Raw genomic sequence first — 12,757 nt, 5'->3', positions numbered from 1 at the left:
TTCTCCTGCATGCCAATATCTACAGAGTGCCCACTATGTCTTGTCCAGCTCCAAGACACTTCAAATTGCTTCGTTGAAATAATTCAAGTTTAATATGCCAAAAGGCTGGAAAATCTTGCATGGTGGGGCTTTCCTCTCCTGCTTCGTAGGAAAGTTATGAGATCTGTACTTCTGTTATGGATAAATATAGTCACAATACTTTTCTATAGAAAGAAAAAGTGTGTGTGTGCATATATATGTGTACATATGTCGGAAAAGCAATCAGATAATTATGTTCCGTAAGAGAATCCAGAAGATTCTTTCATGTTTACTGGGCCATCAGGAATGCACTGGTGAGAGGGGCCACAGCGTCATTAAGAGTTTCAGTAGTTGCTCTTGTTGGGTTGTCAGAGTTCAGCTTATTGGTAGCGATGGGAACGAGGAGAATTTGATGCAATCTGGGCCAGATGGCAGCACTTTTACTGCCAGAAACCAGGGGATTGATTGCACTCCACCATAAAATGGGGCAAGGTTGAAGGCACAGCTAAGGGTGTTTGACCTGGAAGGGGTTATGGAGATTATTAAAATAACACTGAATCCATAGAGGCAAAATAGATGTTTAGCCAACAAGGGTGCTGCTTCATATACACAATCAAAAGAAGGCAAGAATGGATGGGCAGCAGACTAAGGACAGGCACCCCAGTAGAAAGTCATGATCCTCTGCCCAGATTCCAGATCTGAGCCAATTTTCAGACCCGGATACCTTTGTCTCAATAGGTGACAAGCCCACAGAAGGAAGAACCCTGAAATATCATAAACTGTTAATCTCCCCCATTTTCCTCAAAGGAGATCTGTTATCATTTACTTGAGAAAATATGCAATGAGGAAAGAGGAATATCCAGATATTCTGATAGACTTTGGTCTGAATTATTGTTGATTCACCAAGTTGCAAATCCTTATGTTAGAGTGAAGGCACACAGCAGCTAGATAATAAACAGAACCCTGGCCAAAGTCTAGGTCTCAGTAGGTCCGGTAGGTCTTTGGATTCCTCCAAAAGTAATTTTCCTAGGGCCTGAATGCTAATTGGGATTGACTCTTTGGCTGTTGGAGTAAGCTCCCCCTTTCTCATTTTCTAATTCAAACAAGAATTATCATAGTCTGGAAGGAAAAATGGAAGCTTCTGAAACTGCACCCCCACACTCCTACCTTCTTCACTGCTATCCTCTCTCCAGCCCTAGATAAGATGGTGAATAAAAAATATTGTATTTGGTGGCAGGGGAGGAGTAAGGAATGACAGAAATCGGGGCTACTCAAAATGACTTTAAGACTGCAGAAGGTGGTGGTTCATATCAAAGCACCATTTGATTCATGAGTCTGATCACTGCAAAATCCAAATGAATCTTAAGAGTATTTCTAGCCTAGTGAAAAATCATCTAATAACCCCAATGGTGGCTACTGCACTTGATGTGTTATCTTTGTTAGTACAGATTAATACACTGTCAGGTACATGGTGTTCAGTCAGACCATATTTCACATTCTTTCCTACCTCAATTGGGAAAGATCAGAAACTATTTGCATTTGCATGGAACAGACAATGATATACGTTTACACTTTTTTTTTTTTTTTTTTTTGAGTTAGAGTCCCACTCTGTTGCCCAGGCTGGAGTGCAGTGGCGTGATCTCGGCTCACTGCAACCTCCACCTCCCGGGTTCAAGTGATTATCCTGCCTCAGCCTCCCGAGTACCTTGGATTACAGGTGCCCACCACCACACCCAGCTAATTTTTGTAATTTTTAGTAGAGATGGGGTTTCGCCATGTTGGCTAAGATGGTCTCAAACTCCTGACCTCAGGTGATCCGCACACCTTGGGCTCTCAAAGTACTGGGATTACAGCTGTGAGCCACCGATTTTGTCCTGTGGCTATGTTAACTCCTACTCTTTATTGTAATATAATCAGATGAGATCTAGGCTGTCTGGATATTTGGCACAATATCATGTTATCAGGCAGGATGAACAAGAAGTGGCCAGTATACTGGAGGCCTTGGTAAGACACATTTGACACAGAATATGGGAGTTAAAGTTGGTGATGATTGAGGCAACTCCTACTTTTGTAAAGTTCTTAGGGGTCCAGCTTGGCCAAGGGCATGTAAGGATATATTTTCCAAAAGATAAATTGCTACATTTTGCCTCTTCTATCAAAATTCTTGTGGGACTCTTTGGCTTATGGTGGCAACATACTGCGCATTTAGGAATGTGCTGCAGTCCATGTACTGGCTGGCATGACAGGCTCTCTGCTTTGAGTGGAGCCTAGAGCAGGAAATGGTCTGCAGGAAGGAAGGGCACTGATATGAGCTACCCTGATTCTCGGGTCATGTGATTGGTAAACTCCACAATGCTGGAGGTATTGGTGAGAGGAAAATATGCAGTATAATGTGTATGGTGTGTGTGTGTGTGAGAGAGAGAGAGAGAGTGTGTGTGTGTGTATGTGTGTGTGTGTGCATCATAGCACCAATGTCTGGGGTTGTGAAGAAAGATCATGCCATCTGTAACAGAGACTTATACACCTATTAAAACAGAGTGCCTAATGTGTTACTGGGGCCCCATAGAGACAGAATTCTTGACTATAGAATATCAAGTAACAATGTATCTGGAACTATCCATTATGAGCCAGGTTCTGTCAGACCCACAGAGTCATCAAGTCAGGTATGTCCAGCAGAAGTCCATCATAAGATCAAACTGCATATCTGGATTAAAGCCTAAACAAGACCAGAAGTCCTAAGGTAACTGCATGAGCAGGTGGTGCAGATCCCCATGTCACCCACCACCACAGCACGAGCACCCCTCCTTCAGATCATGCTCCAGACAGTATGTGGGTCCCATGTGACCAACTAAAGGAGGAGAAAAAGCCTGAGCATGTTTAATGTACTAGTCAGCTCAGGGTGTGGAGGCAAGTTAAAAATGGGCAGTGGTTTCATGACACTTGGGGTGTGGGGGGGACTTGAGGAACTCGTAAGGAAAATCATATCAATGGACAAAGCTCAGAGTTGTACACCTGTTCCCTATGCCATGTGGAGGACACAATGGCTTGGGATAGGAATATATACATACTTATGGGTGGAGGCGAATCATCTGAAAAGTTGGTCAGGGACCTGGAAGGACAAGGACTGAAAAACTGCAGACAAGAATGTTTGGTGGAGGGGAATGTGTGTGAACTTATAGGAGTGGGCAAAATATGTGAAGATTTTTGGCTCTCATATTAATGAACACTAGAAAGCATCAATCACAGAAGAGGCACTGAACAACAGAGTAGACAAAATGACTAGGCCAGTTGACATTAGGCAGTCTTTGAGCTGATGTGATAGACACATGAATGGTGGAGCCACAGTTGAGAGATAGAAGCCATACATGGGTTCTGTCTCACATCTCAGTACTGACACTTCTGCAAGTCTAACCTGTCAGCAACGGGGAAAAACACCGCTCTCAATACATCTTCTTCCAGGAGGTGATCTTCAATCATAATTTTCCTTGTGGGAGGGGAATCAATGTGCATCCAACATATGTGGCAGCACATTTGACATTTTCTTGAAAAATCCTGGGAATTTTAGTGCCTTCAGTGCCTACTCTTAGTACCCAAATTACCCTCAATGTTGGGTCATTTCCTGGCTTCAGCCTTATACCTGTTAAGTTGAATGAGCATAGTCACACAAATTACTCAGGAAAACCAACCAATGAACTTGGTTTATTTGTTTTGTTTTGTTTTGCTTTTTTGACACAGAGTCTTGCTCTGTCACCCAGGCTGGAGTGCAGTGGAGTGCAGTGGCACGATCTCAGCTCACTGCAACCTCTGCCTCCCGGGTTCAAGCGATTCTTTTGCCTCAGCCTCCCAAGTAGCTGGGACTACAGGTGCACCCCACCATGCCCAGCTAATTTTTGTATTTTTAGTAGAGACAGGGTTTCACCATATTGGCCAGCCTGGTCTCGAACTGACCTCGTGATCTGCCTGCCTGGGCCTCCCAAAGTGCTGGGATTACAGGCGTGAGCCACCGCACCCAGCCAAACAATGGTATCTTTACCAACCATATCTGGAACATTAAATCAATAGTGTAGCAAAATTTTTAGCCTCATATTAGGCATACAATGCTAGTTGCTTTACAAATGTTGAATAATTATCAATAAGACTATTGGCCTGGATAATATATTAGAAGTTGGAAATTTAACATTTTAATGGGAATTATAAAATGCCATGTCCCCATTCCTGTCTTAAAATAATTTTATAACTTCAGTATTTCTTAATAACTTTGTGTCAACCGATGGACATCAAGCTCTGCCTAGAATTAGCGATGATGTCCGCAGGGGCTGATGGAATGTATAAGGGCATGTTTGTCCTTTCCTTAGCATTTGGAGTCCCCTCTTCTTTAGCTGATGGATTTGCTATTATATTCGTTGACCCCTCTTCTGACTTACAGATATCAGTGGACACTGAGATGTTACAGTCAGGGTTGAAAGGAACAGAAACTAGCCTAAATTAAAGAGGATTTAGAAGATATTTGGTGTTCTCATGGCAATGACGGCTCTCTAAGCTTTTGGGAAGTTGAGCTGGCACCTGGAAAAGTGTCAGTAACAGGGCTGTGTGTGTGTGTGTGTGCATGTGTTGTGTGTGTAACATGATCTCTGTTTTCTCTGTCCCATTCTCTTTTTTCATTGTGCACATGACTTAAGATGGTTGTTCTAGCCCTTACTAAACTTAACTTTTTACTTCAAATGTCAAGTACCATCTATGAAGTCTCTCTGGTGTTTAGTTCAAACTATCAAGAATGAGAATGATCTTCAAACAGCCAATAAATTGGCTTTTTCTGAATCATATTCGGACAGAGAAAGAGAGAGACCTGGTCACAAAAGTTCCATGGCATAAACACAGCTGTCCAGACCCAGCCCTTACACCTTGCTTTGTGCCTGGCAGGTCCTAGGAAAGGGGAGTAACATTTAGTTTTGATTCTAAATTAGTGTTGGAAAAGGTATATCTAGTTCTGCTAAACACTCTACCATGTTTCCATTTTCATCCTGATTTATTTACATTTAAGAACGCTTTTCTACTTTAGATGATATTCAAGGAACATTGCAAGGGTTAGAGTTCCTTATTTTATTTCCTGACTTTTCTCATTTCATTCTCTACCCAGAATTGTATTAAAAATAAGTTCCCATACTACTTCAGGGTATACCAACATACACCTGAAACTACTTTTCTCTGAGATCAACTTATCTCAGACAGAATGGTTGACCAGCTCCAAGGAACATGGAAGTCCGTTTCTTGTGAAAATTTCGAAGAATACTTGAAGGAGCTGGGTGAGCTATGTTTACTTGCATATCATATCCAGTAAAAATGGGCATTTTGGTAGCACAGAACTTGCTCTGTATAAAATAATATTAATCTTGGACTCCCTAATTTTTCACATAGGAAAAAATAAATATTGATTCAGTACCAAGATATAGTTCTGTGCAAAACTACGTTGGAGGTGACAATCATCCCTCATATAAGTTACCATGAATTTACAGAAACAAAGCAAGCATGTATCATATACTAAACAGCAAGTGATTTTGATAAATATTTTAAAGCAAAAAAATACAACTATTTTTAAAAATGATTATTTTGTAAACATTTGCTCTAAGCTTTAAGGGATCTTCAGAATAGAGTTCAGAATAGATCTTGTTTTTCAGCCTCTGGTGGCTGCTGGCTTTCCTTAGTGTGTGACTGCAATGCTCCAAACTTTGCTCCCATTTTCACTCTGCTCTCTCTTCTTCTGTAGTTTAGCATCCCTCTTCCTCCCTCTTAAAAGGGAACTTATGATTATGTTTGAGGTCTGCTCTGATAATCCAGGATAAACTCCCCATCTCAAGATCCTTAAATTAACCACATCTGCAAAGTCCCCTAACATGTAAAGGTAACATTCACAGGTTCGAGGGATTAGGATGTGACTATCTTCAGGAACCACATCCAATCTGTCACATCCTGTGATCGTGTTTTATAATATGAATCCTATGAACTGCATTGTAGTATTTTCCCAATATATCTTCCCTTAGAATTTTAACTTAGGTATTGCAGCATATGTAATGCTATTTCTACTGAAAATACTCCTACATGTGCTGCACAGAACTGTATATACAAGGATGTTCACTGCATAGTTATTTATAATAACAAAAACTGAAACAAATGAATTTCTCATCAACAGGGAGACAGACAAAATAAGTTTTGGTCTCTGCACACTGTGGAATGTTATGTACTATGAAAAAGTATATATCTATAAGTAGTGGCATGGAAAATTTTCAAGACATACAGATAAGGGGAAAAAGCAAGTTGAAAAACAATAGATACAACATTTATCTTTTTTAAAATCCTATAAATAATGGTGATGGTTGCACAACATTGTGATGTACTCAATGCCACTGAACTGTAACTTCAAACGGTAAATTTATGTTATGAATATTTTACCACAATAAAAACATACATCATTGAGGAAAAAAACCCATATATGTATACATGTAAGAATATAAGTGAAGAGCTAAATGTCTGGCAAAATCTGTACCAAAGTATTTTGTTTGTATGTGAGTGGATATAATTAAAAGTAGGGAGATGGTTGATAGCTTTAATCAGATTTTCAAAGAGGTCCCAAAATCAACAAGATTAATAACTACTGGACTAGTGAAAAAAGAATAATCACTAAACAAAAACTAGAGACAGATTTTTTTTCTGCAAAAATAGTCTATTTTAATATGTAATGGTGGAGCTGCTAGCTTGGGATATGTGAACTCATGCAGCATTAAATGGGTTCAACTCACAGATCTCCTAGTTTAGTTAGCAAAGAATTATACAGAGAATGTTGAGTTTTTGGAGTCAACAACAGATTTAAGTATTGTATTGTAATGTAATGCATTTGTAATTCTTTATATGAAAAGATAATACTCCTTTTATCTGGTTTCCAGGTATAGGAAGAGCCAGCAGGAAACTGGGCTGTTTGGCAAAACCCACTGTGACCATCAGTACAGATGGAGATGTCATCACAATAAAAACCAAAAGCATCTTTAAAAATAGTGAGATCTCCTTTAAGCTGGGAGAAGAGTTTGAGGAAATCACACCAGGCGGCCACAAAACAAAGGTGAGGCCTCCAACAGTCTTTCAGACACATTTCATAAGAATATTAGATACCATCCTAGGTAAGTAAGCAATTCTAACAAACATATCTAAAGTCCTTAAGAGAAACTTTTGTCTAAAACATAGGTCTAAGGATGTCATATGTGAAGACAGAAATCTTCTGGGATGCTTGTGAAAAATGCCTCCTGCTCACTGCCATCCCCAGAGGCCCTGAAAATTGCACTCTTAATGAATCTGATGCAGATGCTTAGCAGACCACATTTTGAGAATAATTTCCCTAGATTACTGTTTAGTCCTCTCAGAAACAAAAGTTTTCCTTACCCATTTTGTAGCAGTTTTCCACACATAGAATTGCAGTGAATAAACCTCATATTAGCTGGTATAGGTAAGGTTATGCCACTATAACAACGAACCACAAGCCTGGAGTGAGTTAACACAATGGGGATTTATTTCTAACTTACAGTATATACATAGTGTTGGGTGGCGTTGGGGAAGTTTGTGTGTGTGTAGTGGAGTAATCAGGAAATCTGCTCCTCCTAATCTCTCAGGGATCCAGGCCAAAAGAGGTTCAACTACCTTGTAGCTGCACCTGTGGACATTGTGGTCTTCTCCAACACCAAGGTAGACAAAGAGACATGGGCTTTTCATTGTCTCACCCTGAAAGTGCCACACAGAGTTTTCATTCATATCTCAGGGGCACATATCTCAGGAATATATTATTTATTTATAATATTTAATTTACTTCTATACTTATCGTTTACAGTCTTTTTCCCTACATCAGAAGGTAAGCTCATCCAAAACAGGATTTCCTGTCTGTTTCACAGAACCCCGTGCTTGGTCATGATAGTTGTTCAATAAATATTTATTATTTGAATGAATTAACTCAATAGAGGATTGTTAAACTATATGGAGGGTAATATCCTGATAAAAGGAACTATCATGCCACTGTAATAGTCGGTTACTAAATGAATATGAGTTTAAATTCTTATACCATATAAAATGGAAGAAAATTTTTGACTTAAATGCCTAATATGGATTTCTATGCTAAATTCTTAGCAATCTACTAGAATAAAAAAGCTAGGTTGGGTGCAGTAGCTCATGCCTATAATCCCAGCACTTTGGGAGGCCAAAGCAGGAGGACTGCTTGATGCCAGGAGTCTGAGACCAGCCTGAGCAACATAGTGAGATCCCGCCTCTACAAAAAACACAAAGATTAGCTACTGTGGTGGTGCATGCCTATAGCTCCAGCTACTCAGGAGGCTAAGGTGGGAGGATTGCTGGAGCACAGGAGGTTGAAGCTGCAGTTAGCCATGATTGCACCACCGCATTCCAGCCTGGATGACACAGTGATACCCTATCTCCAAAAATAACAACAGCAACAACAACAAAAAACTAGAAAATATTATTGGGATAAGAAGAGGAAAGAGGCCTTCTTTCTTTTAAGTAAGCTCATATAATGGGAGTTTGAATTCATTTCCCATGTATTATTATTAGTATTATTTTTTATTGAGACAGGGTCTCTGTTGCCCAGGCTGGAGTGCTATGGTACAATCTTGGCTCACTCTAACCTCAACTACCCTGGCTCAAGTGATTCTCCCACTTCAACCTCACGTGTAGCTGGGACTACAGGCATGTGGCACCACACCTGGCTAATTTTTTATTTTTTATAGACATGGGAGTCTCACTGTGTTGTCCAGGCTGAAGTTTCACACTTATTTTGAAAGTTAAAATGTATTTGTAATTCTTTATGCAGAAAGATAATACTCTGCTTACTCAGTCAAAGATAAAACAAACATTTCATGGCCAGGTGCAGTGGCTCATGCCTGTGATCCCAGCGCTTTTGGAGGCCAATGTGGGTAGATCACAAAGTCAGGAGATTGAGACCATCCTGGCCAACATGGTGAAACACCGTCTTTACTAAAAATACAAAAATTAGCTGGGCGTGGTGGTACGTGCCTGTAATCCCAGCTATTTGGGAGGCTGAGGCAGGAGAATTGCTCGAACCAGGGAGTCAGAGGTTGCAGTGAGCCGAGATCTCGCCATTGCACTCTAGCCTAGGTGATGAGAGCGAAACTCTGTCTCAAAAAAAAAAAAACGAAAGAAAGAAAGAAAGAACATTTTACTTGTTCTTCAAGATAATATTACAGTTTTACTATTGTAAAACCTGTTTTCTTCAGCAGAATCAGCCAACAAATTTACTGCTGACAAAGTCTTAAAATAAATAGGGTTGTCCCAAATGTCCATCAGTGACAGACTGGATTAAGAAAATGTGGCACATATACACCATGGAATACTATGCAGCCATAAAAAAGGATGAGTTTGTGTCCTTTGTAGGGACATGGATGCAGCTGGAAACCATCATTCTCAGCAAACTATTGCAGGAACAGAAAACCAAACACCGCATGTTCTCACTCATAGGTGGAAACTGACCAATGAGATCACTTGGACTCGGGAAGGGGAACATCATTCACCGGGGCCTATTATGGGGGGGGGGGGGATTGCATTGGGAATTATACCTGATGTAAATGACGAGTCAATGGGTGCTGACGAGTTGATGGGTGCAGCACAACAACATGGCACAAGTATACATATGTAACAAACCTGCACGTTATGCACATGTACCCTAGAACTTAAAGTATAATTTAAAAAATAAATTAATTAAAAATAAATTAAAAATAAATAAATAAATAAATAAATAGGGTTGTCAACACCATTCTAAAAGTACCTGAGAGTATTACAACAGCTAAAAAGAATTTGCCACCTGATAAAATTTTAGGGTTGAAATACGACAAGCTGATCTGAATTTAGTTTTTTCTGTTTTTCAGAGTAAAGTAACCTTAGATAAGGAGTCCCTGATTCAAGTTCAGAACTGGGATGGCAAAGAAACCACCATAACAAGAAAGCTGGTGGATGGGAAAATGGTGGTGGTGAGTGAGCTGGTCCTCTCTATCTTCCCACCTTCTGCACAACTAATATAAAATCACCCAGATAACTTGTTCTAAAACAATGAAAATGAATGCCATTTTCCTTGTTCTCATAGTTTAAAAGAATGAGAAAAAAATTATGAGATAAATGTATCATCACAAGTATTATATAAAATGTGTGTGGATTGAGGAACTAAAAAACTAAAGAGAAAGAAAATACTATGCAGCCTAATCCTTTGCTCTACAGGTAAACCAAAGCAAGCATGTATTTGTGCAATGAAGATATTAGCAGGGGTTGAGGGTTGTTGCCATTACTCCACTCCAGGATTAACTTCTCACTGTTTTTCCATCTCAACACCAAACAAAAACATGAAAAGGAAATCTAGACCGGGGATAAGAAGCTGAAGTGGTGTTTTTTTGGTGTATGAATGAGTTACATGTCACTACCATGTCCCTATGTTTTCATATATTAATATTATTTCCCCAACTTCCACAATCATCCTGTAAGGTAAGGCTTATTATCCCATTTACCAGTGAGGAAACTGAAATTCAGACATTGACTTACCTAAGGATATGCAGCTAGAAAAATGTGGTGGTACTGGGATGAGCAGTCAGGTTGTTTTCATTGGACAATCTATATTTTGTGGAATCCATCCTGCTCCCTTTCAGATGGTTTCCCAGGTCACCTTCCCCACTCTCCAGAGTAGAAGGATGTGTGTTCATGATTTTCCTCCTCCCAAACCCCCACCTCTACCAAAAGGAATAAAAAGGTGACTTTCTACATAATATAAAATAGTTCTAAGGGAATATGCAAGATTCGTGTGTAGGTTACAAAAATCTAAACTCATTTCTTAATACAGTGATTTTTTTTCTTTCTACAATGAAGGGTACATTTTATTCCTTATAAAGTCACAAGGGGAAGACCAAGGATGATTGATTTTATTGCTGTTTATAATGACATAAGCCAATAAACAGAAAGCTTTTAGAGTTCATTAGGAAGAACACTACACTCAGAATCCAAGGATGTGGATTTCCACCCCTGCCATCCAGTACTTATGTGGCTTTGGACAATTCATTAAATCTCTTCAAGATTCAGATTCCTTGCCTTCAAGATGTAGGCAGTGTCTTTGTCAAAGGTTTTCTGAGAGAATTCAGGATTGTCATGTGTATATTAGTGCCCTAAAACCATAAAATACTCCATCAATGTAAGCTAGTATTATCATTTACAAAATGTAGAGTATGTAAAAATAGCAAAATGCATCAATGTTGGCATTTAAAATATTTAAATAAAAACTTCAAATTCCAAATTGTATACCTAGCTTTATACATATATAAACATTATATATACTCTAAATATATCACATATATGTGATTTGCTACATATAGGTTATATAGAATATGGCAAAACCAGCTAACAGATAGGTCCTATCTATAGTCTATATAGATCTCATATATATTTTATATATATATATATATATATATATATATATATATATATATTTTTTTTTTTTTTTTTTTTTTTTTTTGAGACAGAGTCTTGCTTTGTCACCCTGGCTGGAGTGCAGTGGTGCAATCTTGGCTCACTGCAACATCCACCTCCCGGGTTCAGGTGTTTCTCCTGCCTCAGCCTTCTGAGTAGCTGGGACTACAGGTGCGTGCCACCATCCCCGGCTAATTTTTGTATTTTTAGTAGAGACAGGGTTTCACCATGTTGGCCAAGCTAGTCTTAAACTCCTGACCTCAGGTGATGCACCCACCTTGGCCTCCCAAAGTGCTGGGATTATAGGTGTGAGCCACCGCGCCCAGCCTCTCTTTCAATATTTTTAAGGAATGTATGTGTAGATAGTACTTAGTTCGCACTTTTCCAAATGTTAGTTTCTCCAACTATACTGAAATACCTCATCTTTCTTTTGTCTTGTAGGAAAGCGCTGTGAACGGTGTTATCTGTACACGAACATATGAGAAAGTATCATCAAATTCAGTCTCAAACTCTTAAGGCTTTCTCAAGCTGTCCTCCAAACTACTGAGGTTGTTTAAATAAAACTCCAAAGTAAAATATTAAAACTGTTAATATGAGAGAACCTTTCTTTGCACAAGCATCAATAATTTTGCTTACCAAGTTGCACATGCCTGTATCATGTAGTACTTTGGCATTGACAGCCATGAGAATCCAGGATGATATATCCTGTTCAATTCAAGGCTGGGATAATATTTTCAGAGAGGCACTTCATGTTGATTTTTTTTCTTATTATGCATTTTATGTCCACCCTCTAAATTCAACATAATCTGTACTTTATTGGGAAAATAATATTTTTTAATAAATAGAATACAGCACACCTCATAGGTACACCTCAGTTATATATGAAAAGATAAGAAACATATCTAGAACTAAGGCAGTAATTGACATTCTAATGTAATACCAAACTGTTATGACAGAGAACACCATATCCACTACCAACATCACTGAAAGCCACTACAAATAATATTCTGTTTTATTAGCACAAAATCTCACGTACTATTAGGCTTAAGAGGGATTTTAGAAACTGTGTGGACTGAACACCTTTTTTGTGGATGGGGGAACAGGCCCAAGTCAGTTAACTGTACACTTTACTATCACTCAGATGGTTTCAGGAAGAATTAGAACTAGAATCTATGTTGCCCAGTTATTAACCTTACAACCATAACAAAGTGACCTTAGATTACAACGG

General features: G+C 39.1%; 1 protein-coding gene across 4 annotated transcripts in view; it reads left to right on the top strand.

The window, feature by feature from the left end:
* Window positions 1–12,120, top strand: part of FABP12 (fatty acid binding protein 12) — a 63,878-nt gene extending 51,758 nt beyond the window's left edge. For 2 of the 4 annotated variants that reach the window (XM_065519403.1, XM_065519404.1), the window contains 3 exons: window positions 6,957–7,129; window positions 9,951–10,052; window positions 11,971–12,120. In XM_065519403.1, coding sequence (XP_065375475.1) covers window positions 6,957–7,129; window positions 9,951–10,052; window positions 11,971–12,045 — 350 coding nt within the window. In that variant the 3' untranslated portion in view covers window positions 12,046–12,120. Of the gene's footprint in view, window positions 1–5,155; window positions 5,322–6,956; window positions 7,130–9,950; window positions 10,053–11,970 lie in introns of all 4 variants that reach the window. The other 2 variants (XM_065519405.1, XM_065519406.1) reach the window with 2 other exon arrangements.
* Window positions 12,121–12,757: the final 637 nt, after the last annotated feature.

Source organism: Macaca fascicularis, chromosome 8 (assembly GCF_037993035.2).
Source record: "Macaca fascicularis isolate 582-1 chromosome 8, T2T-MFA8v1.1".
Classification (NCBI taxonomy): domain Eukaryota; kingdom Metazoa; phylum Chordata; class Mammalia; order Primates; family Cercopithecidae; genus Macaca; species Macaca fascicularis.
The sequence above is the reverse complement of the archived record's forward strand: the minus strand, read 5'-3'. Positions and strand labels throughout refer to the sequence as shown.